Below are 12,791 nucleotides of genomic sequence, written 5' to 3'. Positions count from 1 at the left end.
TGGAAGCCAGGGCACAATTGCAATCAAACAGTCATTAGATAGCCATTAGGAAACATGCATTTGTTTAGTGCTAAGCATGATGTGAGGCAAATGATGGTTTCCTTGTTAATAAAGTCATATTCCCATCCTCATATGACACGTTTCTTTAAGGTGTCTCTTTTCTTGTCAACTGCAAAGAAACTTTTTGCAAGCTTTTGGTACCTGTGGAGGCTAACACCATCAGTATTATCAATGTTGGGCAATGCTGGTCGGTCTATCCAGCGGTCAGAGAGGACGATGATGATCTCCAGCCCCCATGAGGAAGGCAGGGCTCGTGGAACCCCGAGAACCGCGAGGTTTTTTGCGTTTTTGCGGTGTCTGGGCCACGACGGCGGAGCGGGTGCGGGTGCGGGTGCGGGAGGGTGGCGTACAGCGAGAGGAGAAGTGCGAGGGTGAGCCCGGGCGGGCCGAGCGAGGGGCCGGGGCCGAGCGGGGCTGAGGGGGGCCGGGCCGAGCGGAGCGGGCTGGGCCCCGCTCCCTCCGCCGCTCTCCGCCAGCCCCACCGGTCGGGGCCGCCGGCGGCGGCAGGCTTACTCAGAGGAATGTGGGTGGGACTCCCTCCTCCCCGGCGCCTTAAAACCCCGCTCGGACCGGCACACTCGCAGTCTCCCGTCCCGGCGGAGCGTCCCCACCGCACCACACCCGCGACGCCCGGGCTCGCTGGGCGCGCCGCCGGCCGGGCACGATGGTGGTGTGCGGCCTCGCCTGCTGGAGATGCAGGTGGCTCCTGCCCCTGCTGCTGGGCCTGGCCATCATCATGGGCATCATCGCCCTGGCGGGCCGGGGCTGGCTGGAATCCGAGTCGGAGCCCTACGTGCAGCAAGCGTCGCTGTGGGAGAGCTGCACGCGGGGCGAGGAGGACCTCAACTGGAACTGCGAATCCCTCATGGACTACGGTGAGTGAGAAGCCCTCCGAGGGACCTGGGGCAGTGGGTGCCAAGACCACTGACCTCCCATAACTCTGTTGTGGAGTAGCTGCTTCCTGGGATGGAGTTTCCGTCCAGAACCAGTATCCATGCTCTTTCGGGACTTAAACCAGCAATGAAACACGGGACTAGACTGCTCCAGAGCGATCTTTTTTAATCAGTACAACACTGAGAAGCCGGGGTGTTGGTATTTTGGGTTTTTTTCTGAAGTTATCGTGCAGCCAAAGTAAGATAGTAACTGGCTCCAAGTCTGTGTGTTTGCTTCCCCTCAGCTCTCGTCGGGCTGCCGTCGCACAGCCTTACCTGGCACCAGGCAGCTCCCTCCCTGTGCCGCTCGCCTCCCTGGTCGGATGGCAAGTGTGGAAACCTTCTTGCAGGGTGTCCTATGCAGAACCACACCTAGACAGTAGTAAAATGGTATTTCCCCGACCCTTTTCAGGGAGACAACCCCTTAATTTAACCCTCCTGGCCAAGGGAATGCAGCTATTAAAATGCCTCTTGATCTGCAGCTTAAAATGGTCTGATGTGGGTTTGCCGGCAGAAAAAAACATGCTCTCTCCTTTGTAGCTTTCTGTTGCACTGGGGCCTAAATCAGGGATAAGTGTGCGTCTGTTTTAACTTGCTTAGCTGCTTCTGTATCTGGCATCGCCACTGTAGTATTCTTACTGCACACTCTCAGTTTCTAGGTCTTTTGGGGGACTTTTTGTTTTATTGCTAGAACACGTGGGGCTGATTACATCTGCTTTTCCCTCAAACAAAATATTTCTGGACAAGTAAGCAGACCCGCCTTAAGATCCTGGATGAGGGTTCTTTAGGGACTGGGGGGCTGGAAGGGTGTGTTTCAACTGGGAGAGCTGGGACTGTTTCCCTGCGCAGGTCCCTTGCTGCCTGAGCACAGCAGACTCACTTCCAGAAGCTTTTCATTGCAACACTTTTCATTGCACAAGCTAAATCCTGAATATATTGTAAGAGAAGTGGCTTCATTTCTCAGCTGGGTGATGACTTTGGGCTTTACTGCAGGTGGAAGAATTCTGGCTAGTGAGGTGAAAATATCCATCTCCCCCATTAGACAGAGAAGAAAAGCTAGTGCAGGGTTGCCGAAACTTGCATTGCACAGGGGAAAAGTGATAATATAGTACAGCTGCTGGAATTTGTTTTCTCCTGTAGTGACACTGCTTCACACGTCCCTGAGTACTGATGGGTGTGTGCTTTGCGTCAGCCCTCAGCGTTGTGGGGCAGAAGTAATTTTCTGTGGCTTTTTTTCTAGTTAACAGACTGACAGAGAAGAACAGTATCTTTGACTTCAATTGTTTAAGCCAAGGCTTAAACAAAGCAAAACTTACTTAAATCCTTGGCTTATTTTTACGAATTTGCCTGTTCTCAAATTTTCATAACATCAATGCCACTGTCTACTCAAATAGTATTTACATCTAGAGACAGGATGTAACACATGAGTTCAGGTTTGATTTGTTTTGTTTCCTTTTCTTCTATGCTAATGCAATTAGTGTCAAAATAGGTGAGGGCATTTACAAAGGAAAAAATGCCTAGCAGGCATTTATAGCACTGCTGCAGGAAAATAAAGGTTAACTAATTGAGATGCATAACTTCTGTTTTGCATAAAATAATTGCTGTGCACTAACCATCCTGCACCTCTCCTGATGAAATGAAGACTTCAGAGTGGGTCTTCATTAACAGAATGTTCCATTAGACAAATTCTTAATTGAGCTGTGGCATGTGTACTAGGAAGAGGAAGAAAAAAAGCAGGCGAGTCACTTACTTTAAATGAGGGGAAGGGGCAGGAAAAGACAAACAAAGATTTGCAAATAGGAGTGTCTCCTAAACTGCATAGCTCCTTAATGCACATTTGCAAATGCCACATAGAGGGAAGAAGTGAAAGGGAAAACGAAGAGTAGGGTGTCATGTGGTAGGGAGGCAGGGAGGGGATTTTGTTTAGAGTTCTGTACTGGTTTGTGTCTTGGAAGTGCCCTGGCTGGCAGCGTCTGTGTATTATCAAAATGTTGCAATGCAGAAGTGCTGTACTGCACAAGAATATGACTCAAGATGACTTGGTGTAGACCATTGCAGGATTTAACTGTTGACTGTGTGTTTAAAACGTATCAGTAAGCCATCAGCTATGCCAAGGATTATTTGCAGTGTGTTACTGGAGAGGATGATTGTCTTTATAGTGATGAGGTTGTAAGTTTAGGAGCAATATTTATGGGTGGCTGTGGCCTCCTGGTTCTGAATGACTGGTCCTAGTGACTTTGCTTTGAATTAACACTGTAAAAGATGGGCGTGTATGTGTGCAGTAAAGGTAACCCCATTAGGTTAACTCTTTCTTCTATTCCTAACAGCCAGTTGGTATTCATTAAGTACACACCAGCCAACAAAGGAAAAGGGAAGCATTCTTCTGGATCCTTAGTAAGTGCCGAAAGAAAAAAAAAAAAAAACAAAGAAAAAAAAAAAAAGGAAAGGAATCAAAAAAGGTGGAACCTAGAAGTAGGAGCCCAACCTTTGTGAATCATGTTTCACTGCAGCTGTGCCACTGTACCTGTGTCCCTAGAGGCATGGACTTTGATACCACAGATTATTGGTGAAACTGAGTGCATGTGGAGATTTCACTGAGGGGCCAGGTAAATAAAAGAGGAACGCTAAGTGTATGCTTACCTTTTCAATACACCTCTTCTCAGGCACACTTTTGCCTGATTTACAATGCCGGGATGCATTCAATACAAACGTTGTTTATAGTGTCAGCCAAGTGCAGGCACTCGGGAAATGCTAATGGGAGAGGTGTAGCAGTTGGTGTCCCTGCCTACACCCAGAAAACACTGCAACTTCCCGGTAAAAGATCCCAATGAACAGGTGAGGCTGGCGTCTCTGCCAGGGCACTTTGCTGGCTCCTGGGCAGGCACACTTTGCTGCTAACAATCCAGAGACTTTAAAAGTTGGAAATGTATAAGATTGTGTCTCTCCTCAGCTCTCAGCTGAAGCCAAGTTTGTACTAGAGGGCATGTATTTAATATTTTGGTAGTGTAGCGATTGCTTTTCTCGCACTCCTAAAGCCAAAACAGAGTAGTGATTTCCAGTATTGATTTCCAACCTGCCCTCCCAGAAATCCTTCGATTCTGGGCTCTTCTGTACTTGTGGTGGGTATATACATAGCTTCCTCTCACCAGTCATACTACCATGGAAGTTTGCACATTATCTGAGCAAGAAAGTAGGGCTGACAGTGCTCTTTTGCTCACAGTCCACTACTCCTTTATTACATCAAAAAAGGGAGATATTTTTTGATATTCTGTGTAATGGGCTCTTGAGACCAAACAAGAATTGCTACTGCCATTTATATACAGAAAAATATTACAGATACAGTGTAAAACTGTGCCCCATCTATGCTGGTAATGATGAAAATTTCTACCCTAAGATTCCATTTATTCACAAGCTAATGAAGTAGCTTCAGCTTCTGGAAGTGAATGAACAAAGATGAGAGTCTTGTTACTTCAAATCCTGTAGCAGCTAATCTTCCTGCTAGACTATTTTCACTGCTCTGTTATTGATTTCTAAAGGGAAATCTAGATTTAAATATCTTAGCCTGTAGAGATTCCGTCTCCTCCCTGGTGAGGCTGAGGCATGGCCAAATGAAATCAGGAAATACACATAACACTAAGGCACTGTTGCTTGCTTTCTTTTAATTTCATCATATTACTGGTGCTCATCATTATCATTAAGTAATCATGACCCCTCCTAGTTATTTGCATGATAACATTTGCACCTTAGTTCCTTTCCATAGTAATCATTCATGTAATGTAATACTATGTAATAAAACTCTTAATCCTTCCTAATAATTATAGACCTTCTGCTTCTGAACAGTTGTTTTTTTAATGTTCTTTCAACACCACCTAATTGATAAATACTTTTCTGCTGATTAGATGCAAAGAACTTGACTATTCTTTGAGGCCAAGCTGACCTGGAAACACTAATACCCCCAGCTATTTCTCTGCTTTTCTGCTCTCCTATTCTTCTGCCCTCCTATTTAGGCAGCTCTAAATAACTGTGGTGTTCTTGGTTGATTTAATAAACAGACATCATCTTTATGTTTATTTTGCATAAGAAATACTCTCTCTGCCAAATGAATGGATCTGAGAATTTTTTATTTTTATGAGAAAGCTTAAATTCTGGCTAAATGTCTTATGAGTACAAGGTACTTTTGAGCACAAACCAGGTAGAAACTGAGGCTAATCTGTCATTCTCTGTGAGCTGGTCTCTCCAGCTTTTATGGCAACAAACAGTGAGAGGGTAAACCTGCACCTCTCCCCTCCTGGCAGCTGGGAGCTGTAGGGGGAGGATTTTTCAGGAGAGCTGGGTGCCTGTGGGGACTCAATCAGCTCTCAGAAGCCTTTAGGAGGAAAAGGAGCTGGGAAAGCCTGACTTGACAGATATTGGGATGAGGGGAATCCTGCATGGAGAAAAACCAATTTCAGTCTTAGCCCTGCAGCAGCCCCTCTGCTGAAAACTCTCCCTGTCGGTGGGGTTGGCCACAGGTCTTGTGGATAAGGAACATCTCAGGGCTGCAACCTATGCTCTGGGAAGGTGCACCCTCCCACCCCAATCTCTCCCATCAGTCACTTATTAGAAGACTTTTATATACACACGATGTAAGAGAAATTTCAAAAATTAACCAAAAGTCCAGACGTTTTTGCTGCTTTTCCTGTGATTCCCACGGGAGATCAAATGGCTGGCTGACAGTTCGATGGCTGACTACACTCATCCAGCCCAGAGCACACCCATCTAGTCCTGTGGCCAGCACCTATGACTCAGTCTTATCATGTCTTGTCAGCATCAACCTGCTGCTAAATGCTGTTGGAAAAGATAATCCAGCAGGAGAAAGAGAGAAGGTGCCAGGTCACCAACACAGAGCTCTGTCACACATGAGCACAAAACTCACCGAATTTCATAACAATGGTGCCTACTGCTTCCTTGCTTCTGAAGACCTGAAGCAAAGCTGGGCTTGATATTAATCTTCCTGACAAGATATCTCCTGCAGCAATATGTGTTATCATTTTCTTTTTGCCAGAGACAAGAAAATAAATCACTGTGAGCAGAGCCAGGGCTGACCTGTATCCAAAAGCTTATCACACTTGTAAGGACAGTACAGATGATATAAAAATGGCAGAGAGAGCACTGTGGGCATTCTGCCTTGTACTCTTCCAGTTGTGTTTGTGTTGCACCAAACCTCAAGGTGTCTAACATGAAGGTGTATTTGAATTTACAATCTAAATTTTATCAAACAGATGCCACATTTGTCTTCCTACACCTTGTCAGCGTAAATAATGCATCTGAAAGGGAATATGCTATGATAACTAAGTGTTCCTTCTTGTTGTGCTTTTTTTTCTTCTTAATAGGGCAAATATTGATAAATAGCTTGCCTAGATCATCTAGTCTGAATTGGTTTTCCTGGGCTGGCTGTATGTAATGGTTACATATCTTGCATATCTCTTTATATTAGTTATCACTAAAGTAATCCTGTTGTGGAGACAATATTCAATACCTGCTTTAGGTAAGTCAGACACTGTTTTGTATGAAAGATTTTATCGAACCACTGACGTAGCTCTAATCTCTAGACACTCATCAGGTCTCCTCCCTGTTCTTCCCCTCAGCATTCCCTTAGGGAAGGGGTATGAAACATGCACAACTACTTGAAGGAGAAGTAATTTGAAAAGGTTTTACTGTCTTGAGTAGCTACAGGAAGGGAGAGGGGAAAGAAAAACCTTTTTCTTGTCTTTTCTATGTCAGCTTTATTGTCTTCAGGTGGCAGTGGTAGTGGCTGGGAGTTTTGGGCAGAGATTTGGCTGATGGATACCTGCTGTATTTTACTTTTGTTGTTGGATTAGGGGAGAAAGAAACTAGTTCAAACAGATCTATTTAAAATAGCTGTAAAACAATGCTTTGGTTTCAGATAGCAAATTGCAGAGAAAGAATGGAGTCTACATTGAATGCAGGATACCTCCGAAGTCACTTCAGCTGTGTTGGAATGGACAGCTATGATGAAAGAGAACTTTTTTTAAGTGTTCTGACCTAGATCTCACTGGCCTCTTTATTCCTACATTAGAGGGAGCTCAGGATCCGGCCCTACCTCTGTCTAAGTGTGTGAAAGTAGAAACCCACAATATGTAGATGTGGGAATTGAACTGTGATGACAGCTGACTGGAAAACAAAGCACTAGCCAGTATGGTTTGGCCCCTATGGGCAGGTATCCTGCCTCCAGGGCAGGAACACCTTTGCTTGTCGTTGTTTGCACTGGGTTAACCTAAATTACTTGGTTTCTGAAGAGGACAAGGTGTGTGAGGGCCTTTTCACAAGGTCGTGTTACTGCCAAGGTAGAATTGCTGGCTGTTTTTCTAGGAGGTTTCCCTGCCATTGTTGCCTTGGCACTGTGCTATGGTGGGTGAGTTCTGGATGCTGGTGCTGCTCTGTAGGAATACAGCCACTCGCTCCATGCCTGAGCCTCTCCAGCATGCAGTAGCTTGATACCAAGCAGCTTGATACACCCTGTTCCAGCAAATGTTGAAGTAATGATTCAAAGAGGGCTCATCAACTTTTAACTCAGATTTTATTGTTTCTCCTCCACATGCTACATTTTAGCTGTGAATAGATACTTATTTTCAAGAACTTTCTTTTTGTCATCTTTTCAGCTATTCCGAGTTTATTTCTTTATGGTCGTGCTAATTTTGCTCCACATGCAGTATTCTTGTCATAAACAACCAGAAGTTTTGTGCAGACAGTACTGTTATTTTCCAGCAGTTATCTCCTGTGGTGGTACCCTCTTGTCTGCTTTCACACTTCCCTGTGCATGGAAGTGGTTTTGTAAACTTGCATATCGAACAGGAACTGTAATGATAAAGGGCACTGTCAGCAGTTGTGTGCCCTATGTGCTCAGATGTCTGTGGGTGTCTTACAGATAGGTGTTATCTCTGTTCTGTGCTGCACTCTATCCCCCTTTTCAGCAAGACAAGTTAGCAGGCTGGGAGTCCTGTGCTGCTCCAGCAGTGATGGTGCCTCCCTGCTCTGCTGCTGCGTACTTTGCAGGCATTCAGTATTGCTTTGACATAAGGACATGCTTCTTGCAGAAAACCATTTCAATAAAAAATGATTAAAGAAAACCAAAGAGCTGCAATGACCTACAGGAGAGTACTGCTGTGTGTAACATCTTTCTTGTTTTCTCTTCAAGGATGGGGGAGAGCAGCAGCTGCCACATACCTCGTTGGCTTTGTGATCCTGGTCATCTGTTTTGCCCTTGCAGTCATCGCGTTCTCAATCGAGATCCTCCGCTTCAACTTTGTGCGAGGAATTGGAGGCCTGCTCTTTGTTGTTGGTAAGGCTGGGCACAAAGAAAAGGTTATTTTAGATGTGAAACTGGCATCAGCAGAAAAGCATGTTAGATGGAGCCTCCCTTACAAAATTAGCCGCCTTTGTCTGGTTTATGACTCATTTTCATGGGAAACAAGGGAAGGTTGATTTGCCCTCTGAGAGTTTAATGGTTAAGGAAGCTCCAGTGGCCTTTGTCAGTTCACTTTCCCAAAAGCACTCTGTGGGGACACCCAGCACCTTTGACCCTGCATTTCACATGCTAAGACTTAAGACCTGAGAGCCCCGGGTGCTTCCCACCTTTCTGATGGGGGAGGAGGAACGGGGCTCGGGGAGGAACTGGCTCGGCAGGGTTCCTGCTGCTGGCTGTGGGACAGGGCTGGTCACGGCATGCAGGTATGTGCCTCAGCAACCTGGCAGTGGCAACTGCAGCTGCTACAGCCACATAGGCGTGGTGATGTGCCTGGGACAGAAGTCACGCACTTCTGTAACAATGCAGATTTGATCACAGGTCTGAAGCTAATCCTTACATATCTTAGGTATGCACTTCTCTCCAGGTACCTTTTTTTAGTGGGAACTGTAATATGTTCACTGTAACTTACTCCTGATTTTCTTTCTTTTCTCTCTCTAGCTGTATTCCAGATCATTGGCTTGGTCATTTACCCTGTGAAATTCACAGAAGAAATTCCACTGACGGGAGATAACATGTTCAGCTGGGCCTATGGCTTTGGCTGGGCCAGCACTGTTGTCGTAATAGGTTGTGCTTTCTTCTTCTGCTGCCTCCCCAACTGGGAAGATGAAGTCCTGGGAAACATCAAGCCTACCTATTACTACTCCTCCCCAGAGAGAGCACCATACTTAAATTGAAAGATTAGGTCCAAGTACAGTCAACTGTCAAAACAGAGGAGTACCTCTGATGTACATTTGGTGTGATTGGAGGAGACTGAAAAAACTCACCTTATTTTGCCAGAGTATTTCTTCCAATATATCTGGCAATAAATTAGGAAAAACATTGGCATCTTAAACCAAATAGATTTTACCTGAAGTATTATTTACATATTCTCATGTCAATTCAGTTTGGGTGGTTTACTTACTCCTTCCCCTCCCAATTAATTGAGTCATCCTTATTTTATTCAAACATTTGCTATGAATAAAGATGATACTGTTTCAAGTGTAGAAAGGAAAATGATTAAAAGGATTTTAAACAACCCAATTGTGGGTCCTGCGAGATGGGTTGGCTTTTCCACCTCTGACAAAATTGCTTTCAATGGACCTAGGAAAAAACACAGCCTTCCAAAGAAGGCTTTTTTCTTCTGTCAAAGTCAGTCCCAAGGAAAGGACTTCCCTGAGACTATCAGTCACCTGCTGCCTAAAAATCTTTTCTCATTCCTGTTACTGGACTGTTGTTGACTACTAGCTATTTGAATTAAGAGGAAAATAAAATTAAAATTTATTTTCCACCAATTGCTGCTGTTGGACAAGGTCTCTTCCAAAGCATGGAGCTGGTGTGTATAGCATAACAGTGGCTAACGTAACATTGGTGGGTTTGTGGCCACAGCAGGACTTGTGATGGAATCACATATTTATGTTGTTATAGATTCAGATGTTAAACTACACACATTTTTACATGGTATTTGAGGGATGCTGATTTAGAAAGTATAATTGAGCAGAAACATAAACTATTCTATTTGTCTACCTTTGTAAAACTGCAGTTTTAATTATCAGTGTGCTTTGGAGGGAAGCCTTTGCAGAAGGTGTTTAAAAACCTCCGAAAGTTTCTAACACTGTAGGTACCTCAGAGTTTAGTAAACTTGGGGCTGCTCTGTGAATGAGTAGGGGTAACAGGTAGAAATAGAAAGGCAGTTCTGTGAGCAATTTACATATGCAAACTTCATACAGACACCTGTTTTGGAGTAATCTGGCTGGCTCCTCATTTGTGTTGCTGTAGCCAGCAATTCCAACTAAGTATTCCAGCAAGGCATAGCTGTGTCTGTGTTGGTCATGGACCTGCAGCATCTTACAGCAGCTTTAATTATGGTCTATAATCTTTGTCAGGGCTTTGTTCAGCTGGGGAATAAGGAAGTTCATTTTTTGAACTCCTCTTCCAGCTATGGGAGAAGTAGCTTTAGCAGAGACAGACTGAGGAGGGTACAGGTGGGGTGGAAAGCAAATGCTGCATGTTACTCTGTTATTTCTTACTCTCATGAACCTGGTACTTAGGAGAGGGTGTGTGGGTATGTGTATTCATACACATGTACAAAATAGAACTTAAAAACCATTAACCAACAGACTGTAAAGCTAAAGTAATTTACAACTAATCTTTTGCAGTGCCCTGTATTTCTTGTATTATATATTGTATAGCTTTCCATTTTGTAACACCTTTTTCAATTTGATAATGCATGTGATCTTGTTTTAGAGAGGCCAGGTGATTCCTGAAGGTCCCTTTTAGGCCTGTATTTTATAACTTTACAGAGCACAAATGTCTGCAGACTTCAGAATTGTGTTACGAGCTCAGTTGTGGCATATACAATCAGTTGTATTTATGATTCTTGCTGAATAAGAGAGTTCTGTGACAAACATGTCCTTTTAATTTTTTTCCCCCCTTTTCTGTACAGTACTGGCTGGTGGGAATACTGTGTAGACTTACTTGTATCATAAGTAATGATAGTACTTACTTCTAGTGAATTCAAAACACAGCAGAGAATCTCAAGTTAGGAAAATCCTTGCACAACTAAAGCTGAAAAGGAGGAAAAGTAAAAAAATGGACACCTTTTCTAGTGACAGGGAAGATGGTATGGTAATATGGTAATTGGATTTAGCAAAATTTAAGTCTTCTGTATGCTTTTTTGTAAGCATTGGCATAACTTGTCAAAAAAGCACAAATGTAAAATAAACTTGGCTCTGAATATACTGGGAGGGGTAGACGCATAACCAGCATGTTACACAATTAAGATGTTCCAGAGAAAGCTATTGCAAATAGTCATTAATTACTTTCAAGTGATATTAATGTATGTGACACTCCTTTCAAATGTGGTGGCTTAATTAAAAATGTTTTAACCGATGGTTGTAGAAACTTGGTGGTGTTTGTGGTTCATGGATTAATTTCATAAGATCAAACAAATAAGCCATTATTTTCTTTTCTTAATGTGAATATCAGTATCCATAAAGTGTCAGGTCAATAAAATGAAGTTAAACACCTCATGTCCGGGAGGCAGCAACTTCATTTTCCAGTCAAATAAGCTTCAGTATACACTGCAAAACATCTGTGCATTTTCATTGAAGTGCCAGGCATAGAATGTTCTTTGCTAAATCAAAACCTCTCAAGTGCATCACAGCTTAAGGGAGAACTCTAAACGTTTTAAATACACGACTGTCTGCAGGAGGTCTCGGGTGTGGGAAGTCTGTTTTTATCAAAACTGTTCCAAGGGCCTTTCCTACACTGATCAAGAAATTTAAATAGTGAAAAAAAGATGGTGTACTTGCCTGTTATTTTCAGTGGAAGGATGCACTTCTGCCATGATTAGAAACTGTCCCACTTCTAACCTCAAATTATGCATGGCCCATATGGTAGCCCTGTCCTAGTGGCATTTTTAAAGAGAGCAAATCAGTCAGTCACTACTGTCTTACACCAGTCTGTGGCTTCAGATTTCTGGAAAGACAGGTTCATCATTCTCCTGTTTGTTTTTTTATCTGTCCTCTTCCCTAAATGCCTTAATTTTAAAATTAATTTACTACTCTGGCTTCTAGTGCCTTGCATGTGCTTCTTTTTGGGTTTTGATTCCATGTCTCCCCCTTTTTAATTACTTTTAATTTTAAGTAAATAAATAGGAAAAATATTTTGGTTCCTTTTAGATTTTCCTAAATGCTCTGAAGATAATTGCAGGGTTTCTGTAATGCCCTTCTTTCAACAGGAAGAAAATTTGTACTCCTGTTTACCTACCAGTCTGTATTAAGCTGCAGCCTAAATCTGTGCTCACTAAAATCACATGAACATCTCCAGTGAGCTTCAGGCTGCATTGTTGCTCCTTCTAATCCGACCCGGGAGAAGAGAGAGCAGTTCAGAAGAATCTGAGCACACTTGGCCCTTTTCTCAGGGGGAGTTATGAGCAATCAAAAATGTGCATGACTGAGTACTAGGGAAGACTAATTGACCTGAATGGGATGATTAATGCTTAAATCTCATGGATATGGCAAACAGCTGCCACACCCCACTGGGATTTTGTATTTTTAGTTGACGTAACAAGTGACTAATTTTTTAGACAGTTCATTGACAAGATAGAACTCTAAAAGACTATTTACCTTACCTTTACATCCTGCATACAAGGCCTTTTGGATGTAGAACACATACATAAATCAAGGGAGTGTAGTAACAGATCATTCGGGAGGGGGGAGGGTTGTTATGGTGATAAGCACTCCAGAAACAAAAACAACCGCATGCTAAAAGAAAATACTGCACACACACTC

General features: G+C 43.4%; 1 protein-coding gene across 1 annotated transcript; it reads left to right on the top strand.

Annotated features, from left to right (window-relative positions):
- The first annotated feature begins 513 nt into the window (after positions 1–513).
- On the top strand, positions 514–11,400 carry LOC138108193 (p53 apoptosis effector related to PMP-22-like). Its single transcript, XM_069010490.1, has 3 exons — positions 514–935; positions 8,191–8,334; positions 8,959–11,400. Exons 1-3 carry the CDS (start codon positions 725–727, stop codon positions 9,192–9,194), a joined length of 591 nt encoding a protein of 196 aa, XP_068866591.1. The 5' UTR covers positions 514–724; the 3' UTR covers positions 9,195–11,400.
- Positions 11,401–12,791: the final 1,391 nt, after the last annotated feature.

The sequence above is a fragment of the Aphelocoma coerulescens genome, chromosome 3 (genome assembly GCF_041296385.1).
Source record: "Aphelocoma coerulescens isolate FSJ_1873_10779 chromosome 3, UR_Acoe_1.0, whole genome shotgun sequence".
Classification (NCBI taxonomy): domain Eukaryota; kingdom Metazoa; phylum Chordata; class Aves; order Passeriformes; family Corvidae; genus Aphelocoma; species Aphelocoma coerulescens.
Note: the sequence above shows the minus strand (reverse complement) of the source record. Positions and strands in the feature narration are given on the sequence as shown.